At 45.5% G+C, this 22,077-nt stretch overlaps 1 protein-coding gene across 1 annotated transcript in view; it reads right to left on the minus strand.

Annotated features, from left to right (window-relative positions):
- Nucleotides 1-1,036: 1,036 nt before the first annotated feature.
- The window catches only part of LOC117365609 (occludin-like), a 90,969-nt gene continuing 69,928 nt past the window's right edge, over nucleotides 1,037-22,077 (minus strand). The window contains exons 7-9 of the mRNA XM_033956163.1: nucleotides 20,670-20,841; nucleotides 6,975-7,016; nucleotides 1,037-3,190 (exon numbers count right to left, since the gene is read on the minus strand). Of these exons, the coding sequence (XP_033812054.1) occupies nucleotides 3,089-3,190; nucleotides 6,975-7,016; nucleotides 20,670-20,841 (316 nt within the window). The 3' untranslated portion in view covers nucleotides 1,037-3,088. The remainder of the gene's footprint in view (nucleotides 3,191-6,974; nucleotides 7,017-20,669; nucleotides 20,842-22,077) is intronic.

Here is a 22,077-nt window from a genome sequence, read left to right on the forward strand (position 1 = left end):
GTGCTCGACTTCAAGAGACGATGGGACAAACATATGGGGTTGCTACAGAGTTATGCTTAAAAGATGGATTCTCGAGGGAGAGGGGGATTCTAGAGTGCGCAGATTTGTTGAGGGAGGGTTCTTGAGTGGGCAGACTTGTTGGTCCGCTGGCCCTTATCTGCTGTCATACTCTGTTTCTATGTTTCTATGACCTGGGAAACTTTATGGTTGAAGGTTGCGAGATCTTGTGAACATGTTTGATCAGGTTTGAGGAATTGGAAGAGCGGACGGTAGTAAGGGTGCGAACAATGGAGAGTAGATGTGTTATGGGCTTTAGGGATTTGTTTAGAATAGTAGTCTTTTTTAGCTTTTTGTATAGCGAGTTTGTATTCTGTAGTTTTCATGCAGTAGGAGCTGTAATTAGAGGAGAATCGATGACATCTCCAACGCCGTTCAATGGAATGAAGTTGTTGGCATAGAAGTTTGAGTTCTGGGATGAACCAAGACTTTCTTTTGGATCTAGATCTGACTTGTTGTTGTTTGATGGGGGCTAGAGTGTCAATGAATGCCTGTGTAGAAGAGTTCCAGAGAGTGATTTGTTCTTTGAGTGTGAGATTGGAGAAGTCATCAAGTTGGAGGTCAAAGGTTTCTTGTATAGCTGAGGAAGTGATTTTGCTGAAATCTCTGGAGTTGAATGTGTGGGAGGTTTAATCAATAATTTTTTGGGGTTGCTTTTGGAGGTTCAGTGAATGGTGAGATCAAGGAATGGTCTGTAAAGGGTAAGACAAGAGAGAGTATGTTGGTGAATGACCGGATTGAGAAGGAAGGGACAAAAATCTGGTCAATGGTGTGGCCGGTTTTATGGATGGGATTGCAAGTAAGGTTGATGTCAGATATGAACGTTAGTAGTTGAGATGTATGAGAGTTTTTAGGTTCATCAAAATGGATGTTAAAATCTCCTAGAATAACGGGGTTGATATGGGAGATGCAGAAGTCCATGATAGAGGTTTGGAGGGTAGTCAAAAATTCTTTGGTTATTGGGGGTGGGGGGTGGGCAATAAAGAAGAAGGAAGTGAAGAGGGGTGAAGGTTTGAAGAGTAAATTTGAGTGTTTCAAGAATAGCATAGGTGGATGTCGAGGGTGAGTCAAATTTGAGAGGAATGGAGGAGAGGTAAATGACTGCTAGGCTTCAGCCTTTCTTATTTGCACGGGGGTGCATTTGAAATATATAGCCGTTGGGGCAGGATTGAGAGAGGTAGGCTTCTTCTTTCGTTAACCATATTTCTGTCAGGTAAAGAATATGAAGGTTATGGTGTAGTATGAGGTCATGAAGAAAATGATGTTTGTTTCTGATAGAGCGAATAGGAGGCCAAATTTGAGGGAAAGTTGCGATGTGGGAGAGCTGATGATTAGAGGTTTGATGGTGACTAGAGGAAAATCGATAGGCATTTAGGCCTGGAGTGTGTGGGATTTGAGGGGATGAACAGGTGGATGATGTCCCCAGAAAGATGGAATGGGGAAGTCCATGAAAGTAGCATATTTGAGGAGTCTGGATATGAAAGAGAGGAGGGAAATAAAAATTATAATTAATGGAGCTGGTAGTGAAGCTTTTTCCAGTACTGGTGTAATCACTGCATAATTTGGATGAAGAAAAACAGTTGCAGTAGCAAGTAGTTGATTGAATGTGACAGATGGAGGGGACAACTGAAGAGGAAATAGAGCTGAAAAGTTGGATAGGAATGAGTTCTGAGATAGAACTAGTAAACTTAGAAAGAGAGAGAAAAAGGGCAGTTTCCTTCTCCGTGATTTCAGAAAAGGAACCAAGTGAAAGAAGAGGAGGCAGATGGTCATATGGCTTTGCTTACATTCTTTGCAACATCAGAATTTTTAAAAGGAAAACATGAAGCCAGTTAGCTACTTAGAAAATGACAAGTTTTCCCTATCCCCATGGGATCTCTCTATCCCTGTCCCACCCCCTTGAGCTCTGTCCCTGCCCCATTCCTACAAACTCTGCCCTCATCTGCACAAGCCTTGAACACATTAAAATCATAAGTGTTCAAGGATTGTGCAGTTAAGGCAGAGCATGCAGGAATGGGACAGGTACCGAACTCACAGAGACAGGATGGGGATATTGAGATCCTGTGGGGGCGGGAACAAATTTGTCCCCGTTTCATTCTATACCTCACTCTATACCTCACTGAAGTAAGGAAAACTGGACTTTTTTGTGCTTTCATGAAAGACAAGCGCTTTCTTGTAGAACATGTAGATTCATTTGGTAGGTAGGAAGAGAATTGCTTTGGAAATAAATGTGTTTCTTATATTGCTTGCTAATAAGAAATAGTATTTACTTTACTACTACTGGTTTGTGACCGGCTTTGATATTATTCCCCTCTTCTTTCTGTTTGGGTAACCTTAGTTAATTGGCTAGTCTGCTAAATCCGCAATGAATGCCTAAGCACTAAGAAGTAGGGGTGGCAGGTTAGAGTGTGCACTAAATGTATTGATAGTGAAGCAGAGGTTTGTGAGATTTGTGGATAACAGTGAAGCATGTGTGTATTCTTGAGTTTTGCTTAAGGTTATTTTCTCTTATCACGAATACACACATTGTGAAACTAGGGGGTTGAGGCTTTTATCATTCTAGCCTAATTCCTCTGATGGAAGCACCCTTTCTTCTTGACTTTGTTCTTCTGCATAGAATTTTAAAATGAATATTAGGATAACATTTTAAAAACATACAAATATATATGTACATACGCGCGCACACACACACACACATATACTGTATATATACGCACACAGACACACATATACTGTATATATATATATTGTATATATCTTACAAATATACATGTTCTTACATTTACAGACTGGCTCTGCTTGTTACAAACTATTCTGCTTTTAAGCCTGGTTTCTGACTTGTATTGAAGTATTTATTTGTTGTATAAAATCTTTAGATTAAAAGGTTTGCCTTCCAATCCATCTCGGCACTGACTCTAGCTCTTATTCTGCATCCAAACAATGTACACAGAAACTAAAGCAGTATTGCATTTCCTCTTGTGGATTTTTTCTTCTTCTCATGCCTTTGGATTTACAGTTCTGTTTTCTCAAATTAGCCCCTCATTTTGTCATAATCACTGACCATGCGCTTTATGTGAAACAGTTTGTTTCTCAGCTGTTTACTTTCCAGTTTCTTCGTTTGGTAATCAGGAGTCTAAATAAATAAACAGAGCATACTGTGAAACTTTTTCTTCAGCTGGAATTTAGTATAACTCATGCAAGTTCATTCTTCAGAAAAAGATACAAGCCTGATTTAGGTATACAGGTAACATGTTTTGTGGAACCACACTTTCATGACCTCTTCTAAAAGGAAAGTGGAGAAATACCATATATACTCAACTATAAGTCAATCTCATGTATAATTTGAGGGCAGTTTAAGGACTAAAAATGCCCCCAAATCACTGTGACCCTTGTAAAAGCCAAAGTTGGGTACCACATTATATTGTAAACTGCTTTATTTACTGTATTGTAAGATATGTGAAATAAACTCAACCTGTAACCTGTACCTCCCCTCCACCACCAGGTCCAACATTTCTCCCTCTCCCTCCCCTCCAGCATCTCTTCCCCCTTACTATAACCCAGGCCTTCACAGATTTCAAAAGGAGTCAGGATAGAGTTTGATGTTGGTTAGCCTTTTGTCATTGCTGTGTGCTGCGCAGTTATCACACAGCATTACAATGTGCCTCCTAGGCCTTCTCATCAGATTGTCAAGCTCCTGTAATCATTCATTCCACAATGTCACTGTCATCCATGCATTTTTGTTGCTTTCATATTCAACAGGCAGGCATTTAATGTTTTTGAAGCACTAAGGATTTCGATTCTTCTGAATCACCAGTGGCTCGAGCTTTTCACTACCATCCATATTACAACTGAGCAGCAATGTCAATCGTTCCTTTGGCACCTTGAAGCCAACATCTTCACTGCATTTGAAAGCCAATGTTCCATCAGGAATGGCACACCGAAGAAGCCCGTCTCATCGGCACTGAAAACGTCACAAGGTTCATATCCACCAATGACTGATGGCAACACTTCCATGACCCATCTTTCTGCACCAAACACATCTGTGTCATTTTTCACCATGCTGCTTCTTAAATTTTATGCCATTATGAACTGTCCACCTCTAAGCATCCGTTTGTCGCTTTGAAGTCTTCTACGCCCAGTTCTTCAGATAACTGTTCCGTTTTCTCTATCAGCAGAGATCCATTAATTGGTAGTTGTCGATTTCTAGCTTCAGCAAACCATCGCAGCAACGCCTGTTCAACTTCTCCAGCCTTCTCAATTCTTTTCCGTTTTCTGATAGGATTGCTGCTGTTTTGCTAGTCTTTCAATATCGTTTGCTTTTTTTTGTAAATCTGAGAAATCTGGCTAGGATGAACGCTATAATGTTTTGCAATAGGGACCTGACTCTCCCTTTGGTCAAATCTCTTTTAAGACATCGAAACGTTCAGCCAAAGACAATGATTTTTGTCCAGCATGGTGGACACATTCAGCCAAAGACAATGATTTTTGTCCAGGTGACGCCATGGTACAGTTCCAAAAGTTCGAACACTTGGCCAGGCCTAGGCTGCAGTTCTGAAACACATGGCTCACCCACGTCAGAACGTGATTGCATTTAACCGGAGTGAACGTAACATGAAAGAATAGAGGTTGGACCTATGACATCAGTGCGCATAAGCGGATTGTGTGCTTATCAGAATTGCAAATATCCGGAGTTTACATCCATTGACTTTAATGTAAAAAAAAAAAAAAAAATGGGACTGTGGTGGTCAGGTGTGCTTAACCGACATGCACTTAGGTGGAGTTGACTGTATATATTAGTGCTGGCCAATTCACGGATTCATTTTGGGTGAATCGATTCTACAAAAAACTGAACTCACCGATTCAACTCGGCCCCCTTGCTAGAGACCCATTCGAGCTTTCCCTCTGCTGCTGGAATCCTTCCATCTAATGCAACTTCCGGTTTTGCAAAGCTGGAAGTTACATCAGAAGAAAGGACTTTGGCAAAGAGAGCACCGAGCGGACCTCTGTGGGCGGATCGGCGGCACCAAGGTTATTTTTCATTGGTTGGCTGGCTGGCTCTCTCCTTCCCAGCCGGAAGTATTTCTTCTCTCCTCCCCGGCTGCATCTACCTTTCTATTCAAGGCAAAAGCGGTGATAGTGAATGCGATTCACTACACCTTGCTGCTACTCTGGGCATCTTCTCTCCATTTGGCCGCCCAAGCAGAAACAGGAAGTTTTCACTGAGGGCGGTTCCACAGTGGAGAGAAGACGCAAGGAGTGGTAGCAGAACTCTGTGGATCGCTAAATCACTACCGCCACCAGCAACAAATTTTAACATCAAAATAAAGGTAGATGGGGGAGAGGGGAGATGGATTTGGGGGAGTTGGTGGACTGGAAAGGGAGATGGGGAGAAGATGGATGGGAGAAATGAACTTGGTGGCGGGGGAAGAAGGATAGTGGAGGGGGGAGATCATGGAGAGGGGAGATGGACTTGGAGGAGAGGGAGAGATGAACTTGGGGGAGGGATGGAAGAAATAATGGATCTAAAAACAGAGATGGTGGACAATGGGATTTAGGGAGGGAAGGAACAGAAAGGGAGAGAAGTTGGACACAAGGGATGGTGTAGAAAAGGGAGGGGGAATAGAGATACTGGATAGGAAGGTAGTTGGGAAGAGAAAGGGAGAGCTGGTGGACCCTGGGATGGTGGGGAAGGAGGGAGAGACGCTGGATGAAAGGGTAGCTGAGAAAAGGAGAGATGGTAGATCTGGGGATGGTGGGATCCATCGCTGCAGCTACGGGAATAGAGATGAAAAAAAGGAAAGATGCCAGACCTCCGGGGGAGGGAAAGGAAATGGAAGGGGAGGCCAGAGAAGGAAGATGGATGGTTAGCAAGGAGAAAGAAGAAAACGGCAAATGGGCAAGAGACCTTGGCAAGCAAATTATCAGAAGATGTTTGTCGCAGAGCCTGGGATCAACATGATTTGAATAATGACCAAATAAAAAGGTCGAAAAAATAATTTTATTTCTGTTTTGTGATTACAATGTGTCAGATTTGAAATGTGTATTGTGCTACAGCTGGTATTAGACTGCGAACTTGAGCTAGGATTTAACAGAAAGAGGAAAAGTATTTTTGTTTATTTTGTTTACACCACAGCACCAGTGTGGGTAGGAGAGGGCAAAGGGGGGTAGAGTGGGTGAAGAGGCTATAAAATAAACCCACCAGGATGTTTGGGAAAACCCCCCACAAAAAAACCCCCACCCAATTGGGCAGGAAAATTGAATCGAAAAAATCGATTCAATAGGCTGAATGGAATCCAATTTTTTTTCCTGAATTGGGCAACACTACTTCACAATCACTCAGCACATGCTCATGGGTAGGTGGGGTGCGACAGGAGTACATCTTTGGTTAGAAAGAGCTTAACCCTTTCAGGACCATAAGGATCGTAGGCCAATTTTTGTGGTTTGACGACATTTTTATGGTAAAAAGGGCTTGCAGATGCCAAAAAAATTGATTTTTTTGTGAAATATCATTATTTTTTTTTTTTAAAAATCAAACTTCTGGCTTATGGACAGTGTGGCAAGTGAATCTTCTCGTCAATCTGGCAACGACGCTAATGAATGAATGTCGGAACCAGTTTGTTTACATAAAGGCAGTATCATATGGAATCTGTACATATCAAATTTAGAACTGTAGACTATCCCAATCAAAATTTATAGGATTTTAAAGTTATGGGACAAATATGTCCCTTGGTCCTGAAAGGGTTAAGAGATTTCATTAAAGGCCAAAAAGTAGGACTTACCTAACATTCAAAAGTGAGTTCAGAGTCAATGGTTACCCCTAAAATTTTCAAAGCAGGGGTAAGAACATTTTTTTTTGTACAAGAAAAGGGAAACAAATGGGAAGAAAAACATTTTACTTCTACAGTGAAGAGACTTACCCTTTTTAGGTCTTTCAGCCTGTTATATTCTGCTGCAACTCTCTGCATGTGAAAAAGGAGAAATGTTAGCTCCTTAATATGATGGTAGCCCAGGTTTCACAAACAAGCACAAATGTGGAGATCTTTGCAGGCCACTGCAGAATAGTCTACTTCAGTGTTCTTTAAACTTTTTACACCTATGGACCGGCGGAAATAAAATAATTATTTCATGGACCAGCAAACTACTAAGACTGAAATTTTAAAAAAGCTCCATTGCCGCCCCATCCCCGCGAGCTCGGTCCCGCAAACCATCTGATCTCATCCACACAAGCCTCAAATAGTTATGATTTTATATTGAACATATTTTATTAAAGTATAAAAAGAAACAAATATTCTGTACAATTGTCATTTTATAAATACAAATAATACAGGGCAAGGATCAACAAAACCCCTGTCTCCCCTTCCCTTCACATATATCCCCTCTATTATCAAGAAAACTGAATAAGCCAAATTATTACAGAATGCTACACAAATATCATGCTAACAGAATACCAAAGTCACACATGGCAGGAATGGTGTTAGGGGGAGTGCAACTAGGGCAACTGCCCCCTGGTCAGAGAGAGCCCTAAGCCAGCTGGGAAGCTAAAGAAGCACTGGCTGGGCTTTGCACTCCCCAGTTATGTCTAATATCAGCTCTAGCAGATACATATTTCAAATCTGATATATTCTAATCAAAAGATAGAAATAAAAATTATTTTGTTCTACCTTTTGTTGTCCTCTGATTTCTGCTTTCATCGTCTTTTCACTCTCTTCCATCCAGCATCTGCCCCTTCCATCCACTGTCTGCCCTCTCCCCCTTCCATATGGTATCTGCCTTCTTTCTATGCCCCTCTCCATCCAGCCTGAGCCCCCTCTCTCCTTTTTACATGATTCATTATGCTCTCTTCATTTTTATCTCTCCTACACCAGATCTAGCATTTTTGTCCCTTTCTCTCTTTATTTCTCATCTGACCCCCTTCCCAGCATCAATCTCTCTCTACTTTCTCATTCCTCTGTCTCTCCCCTTTCCCTCAATTGATCTCTCCATTCCATCCTGACTCCTTCCCCTCCTCTAATCTCCCTGCCAGCTGTTTCCTTCCTATTTTCCTCCTTCCCTGTCCAGTGGTAACCCGTCTCCCTTTCCTCCTTCCCTTCTCCAACAGCAACTCTCTTCCCTTCCCTTTCTCGTACCCCTTCCCCCCCTTGTCCAGGAGTACCCCTTCTCCCTTTCCTCTCCAGCAAATGTTTCCTCTCTTTAGGCTAGTGGCAGCTCTGTGTGCTTTTAACTTCAGCACACAGCTGCCCCTAAGCCAGGGGTGTCAAACTCAATCACATAAGGGGCTGAAATCTAAAACATAGGCTAAGTCGCAGGCCAAATTTTTAATTAAGATACTTTGGGGTCCTTTTATTAAGGTACGCTAACCGATTTAGCATGCGCTAAATGCGCACTATAATAAAAGCACCCCTTAGTCTTAGTAGAAGTATAGGGTTATAACCTCTCCAACCCCACACCACACTGTGATGGGCCAAAATTAAAAACTTGGAGGAGGTAAGCAACTCCGGTCTTCAAATGCTGCAAGCCATTGGGGTATTAGGAGGGAGTTAAAACATTTTTATTTAGAAAATTTTACAATAAGTGTAAGATTTTCAACAACTTAGCAGACATGCTGTTTCTTGATACAATTTATCACAAAAACAGCAATAACATATTATGCGTTGATGGAAGCAAGTTTCACTATTATTTCTGACCGAGCCAACCTTTGAATGGGAGGTGGGAGGGAAGTGAGAAGGGGACATGAATGGGTGTCGGGCCCTGTTCCAAGTTCTCCGGTAGCTGATGCTGTCCTGGGCAAAATATTAGTAGAACCATGGTCCCTGTAGCCCACCTCATTCCACTACCTATGCCTAGCCTCACCCTCATTTCCAGGCCTCAGGCAATTCCATGTCCCTGGCCCTACCCGCTCTACTTGATGAGATTTTTCTTCCCTCACACTCACTGCCTCCACGAGCCTAGCAATCAAAGCTCATCTTTCCCGCCCTGCATGTGCCCAGCCGCACGACCAACCAATGGGAGCCGAGCTGTAACGGCATGGCTAATGGGGGACGGGAGCATGTCACATGTCGGTGAGTTCTAGGGAAGGCGGACTGGAGGTTAGTAGGACACCAGTCCTCAGCGCTGGTCAGGTACATATACACTCTCTCTCTCCCGAGTCCCGGAGACCTATCGGTCCTGCCCTCCGCGTACTCAATGAAGGCGGTCACCAGCCCGCACGGGCAGTGCACATTGACACAGGTCTCTGGGGACTGCAGCTCCCACACCAGCCCATAGTCTACAGCGAAGAGGGTAAGCACGGCGTGACCACACATGGTGCTGTAGCCCTCATTGTGCAGGCGACTATGAGTGTCAATGGGGCAAAACAGAGGAAGGCATGGCGGGAGCATCGCATCGCACAGTGCTGGTATGGGGGTATGGAGACAAAGGCAGGAGGCATACGCGGCAGGAGGCATACGCGGCAGGAGTCGGTGGAAGGCAGGAGTCCCGGCGTAGTGACGGCAAAGGGAAGTTGCATGTCAGCCGACGCCAGCACCTTTTGTTGCTGCGGGGATCTGAATCCTTCACGGACTGGCAAGATTTTTTCGTGGACCGGCGGTTGAAGAACACTGGTCTACTTCACTGTATGAAAACTAACTTTCAAACATTTAAATTAGAAAACTTACATTCTACTTTTCACATGATGGTATGTACAATATAGAATGCATTAATTTAGCTTATTGTATATGAATTTTGTGTTATTTTAAATATTACGGTAGATTAAAACTCATATATAATTAGGAAAAAATTGTTGCCCTATTATCTCTACTACATTAAACAAAAAGCAATGTCTGTAGTTGAAGATGAAACTGACTCTGCCCTCAGCTACTGTAAAAATATAAGAACATAAGAACTGCCATCTCCGGATCAGACCTTTGGTCCATCAAATCCGGCGATCCACACACACGGAGGCCCAGCCAGGTATACACCTGGTGTAATTTTAGTCACCCATATCCCTCTATGCCTCTCGTAAGGAGATGTGCATCTAGTTTGCTTTTAAATCCTAGAATGGTGGATTCCGCAATAACCTCCTCTGGGAGAGCATTCCAGGTGTCCACCACTCATTGCATGAAGCAGAACTTCCTGATATTTGTCCTGGACTTGTCTCCCCTTAGCTTCAGTCCATGTCCTCTTGTCCGTGTCACATTGGACATTGTAAATAATTTTTTTTTCCTGCTCTATTTTGTCGATTCCTTTCAGTATTTTGAAAGTCTTGATCATATCCCCACGCAGTCTCCTTTTCTCAAGGGAGAACAATCCCAGTCTCTTAAGGCGCTCCTCGTATTCCAAGTTCTCCATACCTTTTATTAGCCTCGTTGCTCGTCTTTGCACCCTCTCCAGCAGTTTTATATCCTTCTTTAAGTTGGGAGACCAATGTTGGACACAATATTCCAAGTGTGGTCTGACCATTGCCCTATAAAGCGGCATTATATCTCTCTCCGATCTACTTGTGATTCCTTTCTTTATCATGCCTAACATTCTATTTGCTTTCTTTGCCGCTGTTCTATATACCTAGTATAGCACCACTAAAACTGATATATTGTAGTGATAAATTGAAAAGTAGAGTATGACGATGGACTTGGAATGAAGACCGAGAGAAGCCATTATGTTAGAGACCGTTATATTGCACTGAATATTTGCAGTTGGCCATTTAAATGCTATTTAACTGGGTTCTGGCCAGTTAAATGGCTTTGAATATAAGGGGGACCAAGTTCAATAGAGCATTCTGTAAAAACTGGGAGAACTGTGAGCATCTCAACATGGATATTCTAATGTCTTCCTAAGTATTTGATACAACATGCAATTCACCTGAATTATTAAAACGGGTTTTGAAGTATATTAATGTTTTTTAATGGTGTTCTCTAAATGAGGACCGGCACAAGGTGTAGAAGTAGAAGGGACGCTGGGAAAAGTGATCACAACATGATCCGCTTCAACCTGGATGTAGGGGCGAAACATCGGTCCAGAACGACAGCCACTGCACTGAACTTCCAAAAAGGGAATTATGAAGGGATGAGACTCATGGTGGGGAAGAAGATTAAGAAGAGGATAAGCACTGTAAAAATGCTAGAGCAAGCTTGGTCCCTATTTAAGGACATAGACACCGAGGCACAAAATCTATATATACCGCTTATCAACAAGGGATCCAAGAGGAAAAGAACAAGGAACCGGCGTGGCTCACTTGTAGCGTGAAGGAAGCGATCAGAGACAAGAAAACTTTGTCTAAGGAATGGAAAAGGCCAAGAACGGACGAAAACTGGAATAAGCACAAACAACATCAACACAGATGCCATAAGGCAGTAAAAGGGGCCAAAAGAGACTACGAGGAAAAATAGCCAAGGAGGTGAAAAACTTCAAGCCGTTCTTTCGATATCTTAAGGGAAAACAAACCCGTGAAGGAAGCGGTGGTGAGACTGTGGATGACCATTGAATAAGGGAGTGCTAAGGAAGGGACAAAGCAATCGCCGACAACTGAACACATTTTTTGCGTCTGTATTTACCGAAGAGGATATACACAGCATTCCGGAACCCATCAGGCTATATGCTGGAAACGAAGATGGGAAACTGACAAGGTTGACGGTCAGTCTAGAAGAGGTATGCAGGCAAATCAATAGGCTTAAGAGCGATAAATCCCCGGGACTGGATGGCATCCATCAGAGGGTCATCAGGAACTGAAAGATTACTATAGCTGAACTGCTTCAACTAATAGCCAATCTGTCGATCAAATCGGGAAAGATTCTGGAAGACTGGAAGGTGGCGAATGGTACGCCACTCTTCAAAAAGGGTATCGAGGGGAGATCTGGGAAACTACAGGACCAGTAAGTCTGACCTCGGTAACGGAAGATGGTAGAGGCACTGATAAAGGACCGCATCATTGATCACCTGACGAACACGTCTGATGAGGACAAGCCAGCACTGTTTCAGCAAAGCAGATCTTTGTTTGATGAACTTGCTGCACTTCTCGAAGTGAGGTAAACAGCAGATAGACAAGGGCGACCTGGGTCGACATTGTATATCTGGATTTTCAGAAGGCGTTCGACAAAGTTCCACATGAACGACTACTTTGGAAAATTGCAAGCCGATGGAATCGAGGGTGGAAATACTACGCCAGATTAAAAACTGCTTGAGCATAGGAAACAGAGGAGTGGGGTGTAAATGGACAATACACGGACGGGAGTAGCGTCACCAGTGGGTGCCGCAGGGCTTGGTGCTTGAGACCTGTGCTCTTCAGCATCTTTATAAATGATCTGGACGGACTTCCGGTGACGGTTATCACCTTGAATGGCGGGTTAGAGCCGGAGCTCTGATCCCGGAGTGTACGTTCCCCCGATCTGGAGCAGGCACGCCGTGGTAACGAGCTGGGCACCCGGTGAGCAGAGTGAGAAAAGCAGAGCGGATCATTTAATATGCCGTCTAAAAAGAAAAACGAAGAGGGGAGACTGCACGAGAAGGCGCTAGAAAAAAGAGGCCTGCGCCAGTCGCGTGGAGCCTCGTGCGCATCCCAGCGTGAATCCAGGGAGAGCGGGTCCGATGAAGAGTCGGAGAGGGGGGTCTCTCCGAGATTGCGACGCATGGACTCCTCCTCTGCAGCAGTGACTAAGGCAGACCCTCCAGCAATGGGTCTGCGATATTAAACAGGAGGTTGCTGGTGTCAAAGGGAAATCCGGGACGCAGTGAAAGAAATCAAGAGGGACATAGCAGACCTCATGGGGAGAGTTGAGGAGACTGAAAGGAGGTGGGGGAACAGGAGGAGGTGGTACAAAACTAGAGCGGGGCATTTGAGGCGGCCCAGAAGGACTGGCGGGATTGTTACAACCGGGTGGAAGATCTGGAAAACCCACCGGAATAATGTCCGCATCCGAGGTGTACCTGAATCGGCGAATTATTCAGATGCGGTGAAGGTGGTGCAGGAGATATATCATTCTCTCTTCTCCTCAGCTGAAGACGGTGGAGAACCCATTGGGGTCTTGAAAGTGGACCGGGCTCATCGTACACTGGGACCCAAGCGAGATGACTATCCAAGGGACATTATTGCATGTCTTCATAACTATACCGACAAGAAGCGGATGGTGCGCAAGGCCCGGGATCTGGGTTCGTTTGAGTGGAAGACGCATAAAGTGGAGGTGTTTCAGGACCTTTCTGCTATTACTTTGCAACGCAGGAGAGAGTTTCGCCCGATCGTGATGATCCTGAAGCAGAACAATCTCAGATACCGATGGCTGTTCCCCTTTGGGCTCCTCCTCACTGTTAACGGTGCCCCATAAGAAAGTGACCACTGTAGCGGAGGCTGGAAAATTGTTGCGGAAGGAGGGGATCCTTACTGGAGAGGTTCTGACGTCGGACCGGCAAGGGGCCCAGCAGTCAGAGAAATTTCGCTGGAGAGAGCGTTTGGCCAGGTCACGAAAACCGGGTGCTGGTGGAAGAGAGGTGGAGGAACCATCTGGGAGAAGCGGAGCTGTACCTTCCACTTGCACTGGCGAGTGAGCGATGGCGGATCCTGCTTGGCTGCTCTTGGACAGTTGGGACTTTGAATATCTTGACTGGGTAGTTGTGTTGCATGGAATGTGTGGGGGGCTGGATGTGAGGGTTATTATTGCATGGGGGTGAGTGTGCGAGGGTGCCTAGGGGTAAGTGATTGGGAATGGATGCTTGTTGGGGGGCTAGGGAGGGGTGGGGGAATGGTTGAGGGGTTCATGAGCTGGGGTGGGGTCACCCGGAGTCATGGGAGGGCTGAGGAGCAGGTGGATGTGGGAAGGTTGGGAGGGGGGTGGGGGAGGGGATAGGGGGGTGGGTAGGTGACAGCATGGGCTTTTGGGTATGGAGTGGGGGGAGGGAGAAGTGGGATGCACGGTGTGGGGTAGGATTCTTGGGTTATGGGACCTGATTCTTTGAGATTGGCCAGTTTTAACGTTAAGGGCCTCAATATGCCGCGTAAACACCAGCTCTTGTTGAAGGAGTTGAAGAGGCTGCGTATTGATATCAGCTTCGTTCAGGAAACACATTTTGTGCGCCCTGGGGAGAAGCTGGTCCAATATAGAGAATATCTGGGAAGGGTCTGGGCCTCCAATAGGAAAGAACGGAAAAAGGCAGGGGTGGGCATTTTTGTTTGCTAAACGTCTTAAGATTGTGCCTGAACGGGAATTGAGGGATGAGAGGGGGCGATGGGCGATTTGGGTGGGACAGATAAATGGGGAAATAGTCACTCTGGTGAATTTATATGCCCCAAATTCCAAACAGGGTTCTTTTTTCGATGAGGTATTGGCCAAGGTACTGCAGGTTAAGAAGGGGTCGGTGCTTGTGGGAGGGGATTTTAATTTAGTTATGGATCCCAGGTGGGACTCTACGGGGGGTGGAGGGGACTGGCTTAAGTCTGATAGGAAACGCCTTAAAAACTTTGTTGACGTATTCAATATTGTAGATGGGTGGAGATCTCAGCATTGCATGGATAAAGATTATTCGTACTACTCCCCTGTTCATGGGGTTTATACTAGAATAGATATGTTGTATCTGGATAAGGGGTGGGGGGGTAGATTAATGGGGTCCTCCATTGGGGACATTGGCTGGTCAGATCATGCTCCCATTTGGATGGATGTGCGATGGGGTGCTTCGAGAGTAGGTGATCAATACTGGAGATTGAATGATAGTTTATTGAGAGATCCGCAGCTGGTCCGCAAGGTGGAGCTGGTTATTATGGATTTTTTTGGAGCATAATAATGTTGATACCTACTCTCGATCACGATATGGGAAAGTTTGAAGGCCATACTGCGGGGGGAGCTTATATCTATGGCCGCTCATAAAAAGAGACTTCAATTGCAGAAGGAACGGTGTCTGAGAGAGACTTTACGTCAACTGGTAGATCAACATAAGAGGGGCCAGGGGGGAGCTCCCCTTGTGCTTCGGATAAGGGAAGTCTGGGCGGAATTGGGAAGTTGGAAGATGAGGAGATTCAATTCAATCTTGAGCGTCTTCGTTTACGGTTCCTTTGAATCTGGTAATAGGGCGGGGAAATTGCTGGCTCATCGTCTGCGCCTGCAGCTAGACGCAGTCTAATATCATGACTAGTAAGGATGGCTCGGGACAAACCTTGACGGCTGAGGGGCTATTCATGCAAGAATTCGTGAATTCTATCGGCAGCTTTATACGCCGAGAGTCAGGGTCGGTGGAAGAGATTGGGAAGTATCTTCAGGATTTGGGCTTGGGCGTCCCTCACCGCCGGTGAGGCGCACGGGCTGGATGAAGGACATTACATTGGAGGAGGTACATAACGTGATTCGACAACTGAGACCGTTGAAAATCACCCGGGATTAGATGGGTTCACGGGATTGTTTTATAAGAAGATGTCTACTTTGGTGCTCCATTGTTGTGCGTTATATAAGATTCCCTTAATATAATGATTGCCCTTATATAAAAATTGCCCTTTTTTATGCGGCTGGCTGTGGATCACGATTTACCAAAGCCTGGGAAGGATGCCACTCAGGTGTGGAGCTACAGGCCTATCTCACTGTTGGGTATTGATACCAAAATTCTTGCTCAAGTCCTGGCTGATCGTTTATCCCCTCATATGCCGACACTTATCCACCCTGATCAGGTGGGATTCATTGGGGGAAGGCAGGCGGCAGATGAATCCGCAAAGTTTATGGAACTTTATCTGGCAGGCCCGGCGAGAGTGGAGGTCCTTTGGTAGCATGGCGGTGGATGCCGAGAAGGCCGTTGACCGCGTAGATTGGCGATTTATGGAGGCAGTTCATTCGCCATGTTAGGACTGGGGGCCCAGATATGTTTCTTGGATTCTGTCTTTGTATAACGGACCCATGGCGTGTGTGAAAAGTTAATGGGTGTACTCTGCCCCTTTTGACTACGGGCGTGCACGAGACAGGGATGTTCCGCTCTCGCCATTGCTTTTTGCCTTGGTGATATGAGCCTCTCGCGCAAAAGAATCCGACTAACAACTGGGGGAGGGGCATACGGGTTCAGGGGGTGAGCATAAATTGTCTTTATTTGCTGACGATATTCTAGCAATTGTGGAGGGCTCGGCGGAGTCCCTTAGATCCCTTCAGGGTCTTATGACAGACTATGGGGCTTTATCCGGCCAATATGACTAAAACAGAGATACTTAATATATCGGTCCCGACAGTGGATATACCCTGTATTCAAAGGGTGGTGCCCTTTCGGTGGGTCAAGGGCCCTATACGATATTTGGGTATCCAGTTGGGGGTGGATTGGACGTCCTTATTTCAGCTTAACTATATTCCTTTGGTGGCATCCTTAGCTAGGGATATGGATCGGTGGGCCTCATTATATGTGTCTTGGATGGGGCGCATGGAGGTTATTCGGATGTTGGTCTTACCTAAGTTCTTATATTTTTTTCAGGTATTGCCTATAGAAGTCCCTAGACAATATTTTCTCCGTTGGCAGCGGAATCTTTTACGTTTCGTGTGGGGAGGTAGACGACCCCGGGTGGCTCACTGGGCCATGTTCAAGTTTAAAGCAGAAGGGGGTCTGGGAATCCCCCATCTGGAGCATTACTACCGTGCGGCTCAGCTCCGAGCGGGAGTGGAGTGGCATGCGCCTTCTCTGAAGTTGTGGGTGCAGGTAAGAGCAGGGAGTTTTGAGTGGCTCGGGAGGGGCTCGTACACTTGGGTCACTTATGTGGGGGGACTTGGGGGCACGGGAGTTGGGGACCATTTCTAACCCGTTCACTAAATGGACGTTGCGGGTGTGGAAGGGAGAGGCTAGCAAACTCCTGGGTCAAAGTAAGGGGTTGCATCATTTACCATTGTGCTATGCCTCTGATTTCGTACCGGGCAGATATGGGGGGATATTTGTGCGGTGGGCAAGGAAAGGGTTGCAGTACTTTGGCCAATTTCTAGAGGGGGAGTCCATTTGTGCTATTCCGGAGCTCCAAAAGCTCTATCAGCTTGATTTTAAGGACCTCTTCCCGTATCTCCAAGTGAAAAGTTATCTGCAGAAGGCTAAAAGGGCTGATGCTGCGGCTTATAGCTGTTCCGACTTTGAGCAGCTTTTGGGGTCCCCAGTGAGTAGAGGTTGCATCTCGCAGTTGTATAAATGGGTGCATCAGGATAGGGCCCGGAAGCCTTCGTATTTACTGGCTTGGGAAGGGGACTTAGGACAGGTGTTTGAGGCATCTCTGTGGGAAAATATCTCATCTAGGATACACCATTTAGCTGTGGCCCCTATGTTGGTGGAGAATGCGATTAAAATGCTGGTGCGCTGGTACCTCACCCCAGTGATCCTGAGTAAGATGTCCGCTAAGGGCACGGACTTATGTTGGAGGGGATGTGGGCAGCGGGGAACATTCTTTCACATGTGGTGGAGTTGCCCTTCCATTCAAGACTTCTGGAGAAAGGTGTTTAAGTATGTGGGGGCTCTCCTTCAAGTGCCCCTCAAGGAAAGAGCGGAGGTGACTTTGTTGGGGTTTCCCTCTGGAGGGGCAGATGACATCCAGGATAGACTGGTACGGTTGGCCTTTACAGCGGCTAGGCTGACTGTGGCTCACCACTGGTGCAGTACCGCTCCACCTACTTTGGCTCTAGTGAAAGAGAAATTGGGCTGGGTGTGTGAGAAATATCGGCTCTCGGCCTTGTTGACTAGAAAATGGCAGCAATATCACGATATTTGGGGGAGGTACCTGGCAGTGGAGGGACTGGATGTGGAGAGTTCTGTTGTCAGCTGAAGTACTGGCTCCGGCCAGGATTGGATCTGTAGGGGTTTGGTTTATTGGGGTTCTGTGCTCTTTTGTCCCCTTCTTGTCTGATTTTTCTTCCTTTCCTTTCATTGGGGTGCCATCGTGCCTACTGGTGGTGTTCTTGGGTGGTGAAGGGTGCTGTTTGCTGTCACGGGGGGGGGGGGGTTTGGGAGGGTTGGGAGGGGTGGGAGAGGAAGGGGGGGAGACATCAGGGGTTTTGTTGTTATGCAGATTGCCTGCCTGTATTGTTGTTGGATTTCCCTGATGTTTGGCTGTGCTGTTTCATTTCTTGTTATAAATAAACAATTGCAAAAATAAATGATCTGGACATTGGTATGATGAGTGAGGTGATTAAATTTGCAGACGATAAAAAGTTATTCAAAATAGTGAAGACACAGGGGGATTGCGAAGATCTGCAACATGACATAATCAAGCTTAAGAAATGGGCACTGACATGGCAAATGAGGTTCAACGTGGATAAGTGTAAAGTGATGCATGTCGGTAACAAAAATCTCATGCACGAATATAGGATGTCTGGGGCGGTACTTGGAGAGACCTCCCAGGAAAGAGACTTGGGAGTTCTGATCGACAAGTCGATGAAGCCATTCGCGCAATGCGTGGCTGCAGTGAAAAGGGTGAACAGAATGCTAGGAATGATAAAGGGGATAACGAACAGATCAAAGAAGGTTGCCGCTGTACCTGGCCATGGTGCGCCCTCACCTGGAGTACTGCGTCCAGCACTGGTCGCCATACATGAAGAATAACACGAAAGGGTCCAGAGAAGAGCGACTAAAATGGTTAAGGGGCTGAAGGAGTTGCCACACAGTGAGAGATTGGAGAAACTGGGCCTCTTCTCCCTTGAAAAGAGGAGACCGAGAGGGGATATGATCGAAACCTTCAAAATACTGAAGGGAATAGACTTAGTAGATAAAGACAGATTGTTCATCCTCTTCAAGGTAGGGAGAACGAGAGGACACTCTCTAAAGTTGAAAGGGGATAGATTCCGTACAAACATAAGGAAGTTCTTCTTCACCCAGAGAGTGGTAGAAAACTGGAACGCTCTTCCAGAGTCTGTTATAGGGAAAAACACCCTCCAGGAATTCAAGACAAAGTTGGACAAGTTCCTGCTAAACTGGAACATATGCAGGTGAGGCTGGACTCATTTAGAGCACTGGTCTTTGACCTGGGGCCACTGGTCTGACCCAGCAGTGGCAATTCTTATGTTCTTATGTTGGTCAGCTAGGCTGCTTTCCTTCTTAAACGATACACAGTAGCATAGACAGTGGAACAAGATGAGCCACAGGGACCATGGCCCTATCAATATTTTGCCCAACAAAGCATCAGCAATTAGAGAGCTTGGCAGCAAAGCTGGGGATTGGTGTATTCTTCTGCCCCTGCAAAGTAGTAAAATGTATTCATAGTGATGTACAGTATTAATAGGAGAGACTTTATCCTTTAAACATGCTTTTCTTTGTACAATTGAACTCCCTCCACAGGGCTATTGTATTGCTTTTACCCTTTTCGGCTAACTTAATCTGTATTTTAATGCTGCACGCTCCTGGAGAATAATTTCCAGCTTAAAGCTGTGGGATATGCTGACTCCTTGTTGTTATGTTGCAGTAGTAAATAGCTACAGGTTGGCTCATGCCTACATAGGAGGGCTGTGGATTTGGAGCTAGAAGCAATTTTCAGGTTAGCAGAGTTGGCGTCCATGAAACTTCGACTCCTAATAAAGTTAAATTGTATGTCATGCAAATATTATAAAGCTTAAATTTCTTATTTAACAGATAATAATTTAATTAACCCATTTTTTTCAGGATATACTGTATATTTCTATCCATAAGAAATACTTTTTTTCCCCAAAAAAAAGTGGGTGGAACTAAGGATGCGTCTTATGAAGCGAATATATACACACATACACACCCACCCGGTGGTACCTTTAAATTGTGGTGGTCGTTGCACAGCTGCCTGCCTGTTGATTTTGTCAGGGCCAGTGATTCACAAGTGCACTAATGCCTGGGCCCGCAACACTTCCTAATTGTGGTGGTTGCTGGTGCTTTGCTGGACAGTTGCCTTCTGATTACCGGTATGTCGGGGCCAGCAGTGCACAAGCGCGCTGCTGCATGGGCATGCACCACTTCATGAATGGCTGCTGTCAGTCCAGTGAAAACTGACAGCAGCCATTCAGAAAGTGGTGCGCGCCCATACAGCAGCGCGCTTGTGCACTGCTGGCCCCGACATACCGGTAATCAGAAGGCAGCTGTCCAGCAAAGCACCAGCAACCACCACAATTAGGAAGTGTTGCGGGCCCAGGCATTAGCTCGTTTGTATGCTGCTGGCCCCGACATAAATCAGTAGGCAGCCATCCAGTGACCACCACAATTTAAAGGTACCGCTGGGAGGGGGGGGGCGGAATTTAAAGGTGCCGGGGGTATGTTAAAGTGATGATTGATGTGGTGGGGCTGCGATCGAATTTAAAGGTACTGGGGGTATGTAAAAGTGATGATTGATGGGGAGGGGTAGGGCTAGGATAGAATTTAAAGGTGCTGGGGGGCTGGGACGGAATTTAAAGGCGCCAGGTATATAGTAGTATACAATTTGGTTCAGAATGTTTTTTTTCTTGTTTTCCTCCTCTAAATCTGGGGTGCATCTTATGGCGAGTTGCGTCTTATAGTGCGAAAAATACGAGCATTTTACTTTTAGAATATATTTTGATATTGAGTTCTTTGATTATATTTCTTATATAGATACTCTATATAAATAACAAAGTCTGAGTCGAAGTGGAGATACCATAATTAAAGGAGTCAAAGGTTTTATGTACTGACTCCACAGCCCAAGACAAGGACTTAGGTTTGGCAAGATTGGCTCAGTAATCTACCTGATACTGAGGGCTGTCCTCCGACAGATCATCTAGCTGTTTGCTGAGCTGGTTTATCTGGTCATTGATGTCATCCATTTCGGTGCACATCTGCTTGTAGCGCTTAAGGTCTGTATTAAATTCCTGTTTGTATTCCTGACGTGTCTCATAATTGTTTATCACAGGGTAAAAGCTGCCAATCAGGAAAGAGAAGACTAATAGCATTAACAGAACTTCATACTATAGACATTTTGCGGTAGTGGTGTAGCAAGGGTGAGAGGTGCCCGGGGTGGTGATGCCCCTCCCCCACCTCTCCCCTGCTCCTTCTCCAATTCCGCCGGCCGCGCGCGCCCCCCTCTCTTCCCCCATACCTCTAGAACTTCAACGTGCTCTTCGCGACCCTGTCAGCTCTCCCTATGTCATCACTTCCTATGCATGGCACCCGGAAGTGATGTCAGTAGGAGAGACAATGCGGTATGGGAGAAGGAAAGGGGGCACACGCGTGGCGATGGGAGGAGTGGGAAGAGGCGGGAAGAGAGGAGGAGGGGTGCTGGTGCCCCCTCAACATGGCATCCAGGGCAGATCTCCCCCTCCCCCCTCTTACTATGCCACTGTCTGGCAGATGACATTTCTGTGCTAAGCAGCTCCAGCCAGTTATTTATATTTTTACTTAAACAGTTGTATCAGTCTGTAAAGTAGCCAATCCTACAGAAATAAGGTTCTTTCTTTTGCAGAAATACAGGGTCTGTGCAAGGGTTTCAGATGACCTAGTGAGCTTCAGCTTTGCAACCCCCAACTCCTCACCTTGATTCATTTTCAACCCTCTATATTCTCCCCTCTTAGATTCTAATAATTCAGCTTGATCATGATCACCCAACACTGCTTCTCCCAAAATCATCCTGTAAAATACATATATAAATGCATAAAAATTTCTAAAAAGTTTTTTAGACTGGTGAATGGGCTATTTGAAATTGCCCACCCTCCACACTGATTGTTCTATTGAGTTTGTGTCACTGTCAGGACCTACTGTTTTGCTTTGACCGCAGTTGCTTTTTGCCACCCCCTTCCCCGAAACTATCATCATAGGCGACTGCCTAATTAATCTGCCTAATGGTTAAGCTAGCCCTGTAGAAATACATACATGTAGCATGATCTAAAGCATTTGGGATGCTTTTGTACAAAATAAAATAATGTAAATTCAGGGCCCAATATTTAAAACCATTTAAATGCCAGGAGAGGCCCCTGGCCATTTAATGGGCATAATCTGGGCCCCTTATCTATATAGTGCTGTGAAAATGGCCAGTTTGCACCCATGCAAAACTGGGTATTTTGGGGGTGTTCTAGTGCCATAGCTGGTTAAATACTGAATATTGCACATAGCCAGCTATGTTTTTACTGGCCCCATATACCCAGAAATTCAGTGCTGGAG

This window comes from Geotrypetes seraphini, chromosome 8 (assembly GCF_902459505.1).
Source record: "Geotrypetes seraphini chromosome 8, aGeoSer1.1, whole genome shotgun sequence".
In the NCBI taxonomy this organism is placed as follows: Eukaryota; Metazoa; Chordata; class Amphibia; order Gymnophiona; family Dermophiidae; genus Geotrypetes; species Geotrypetes seraphini.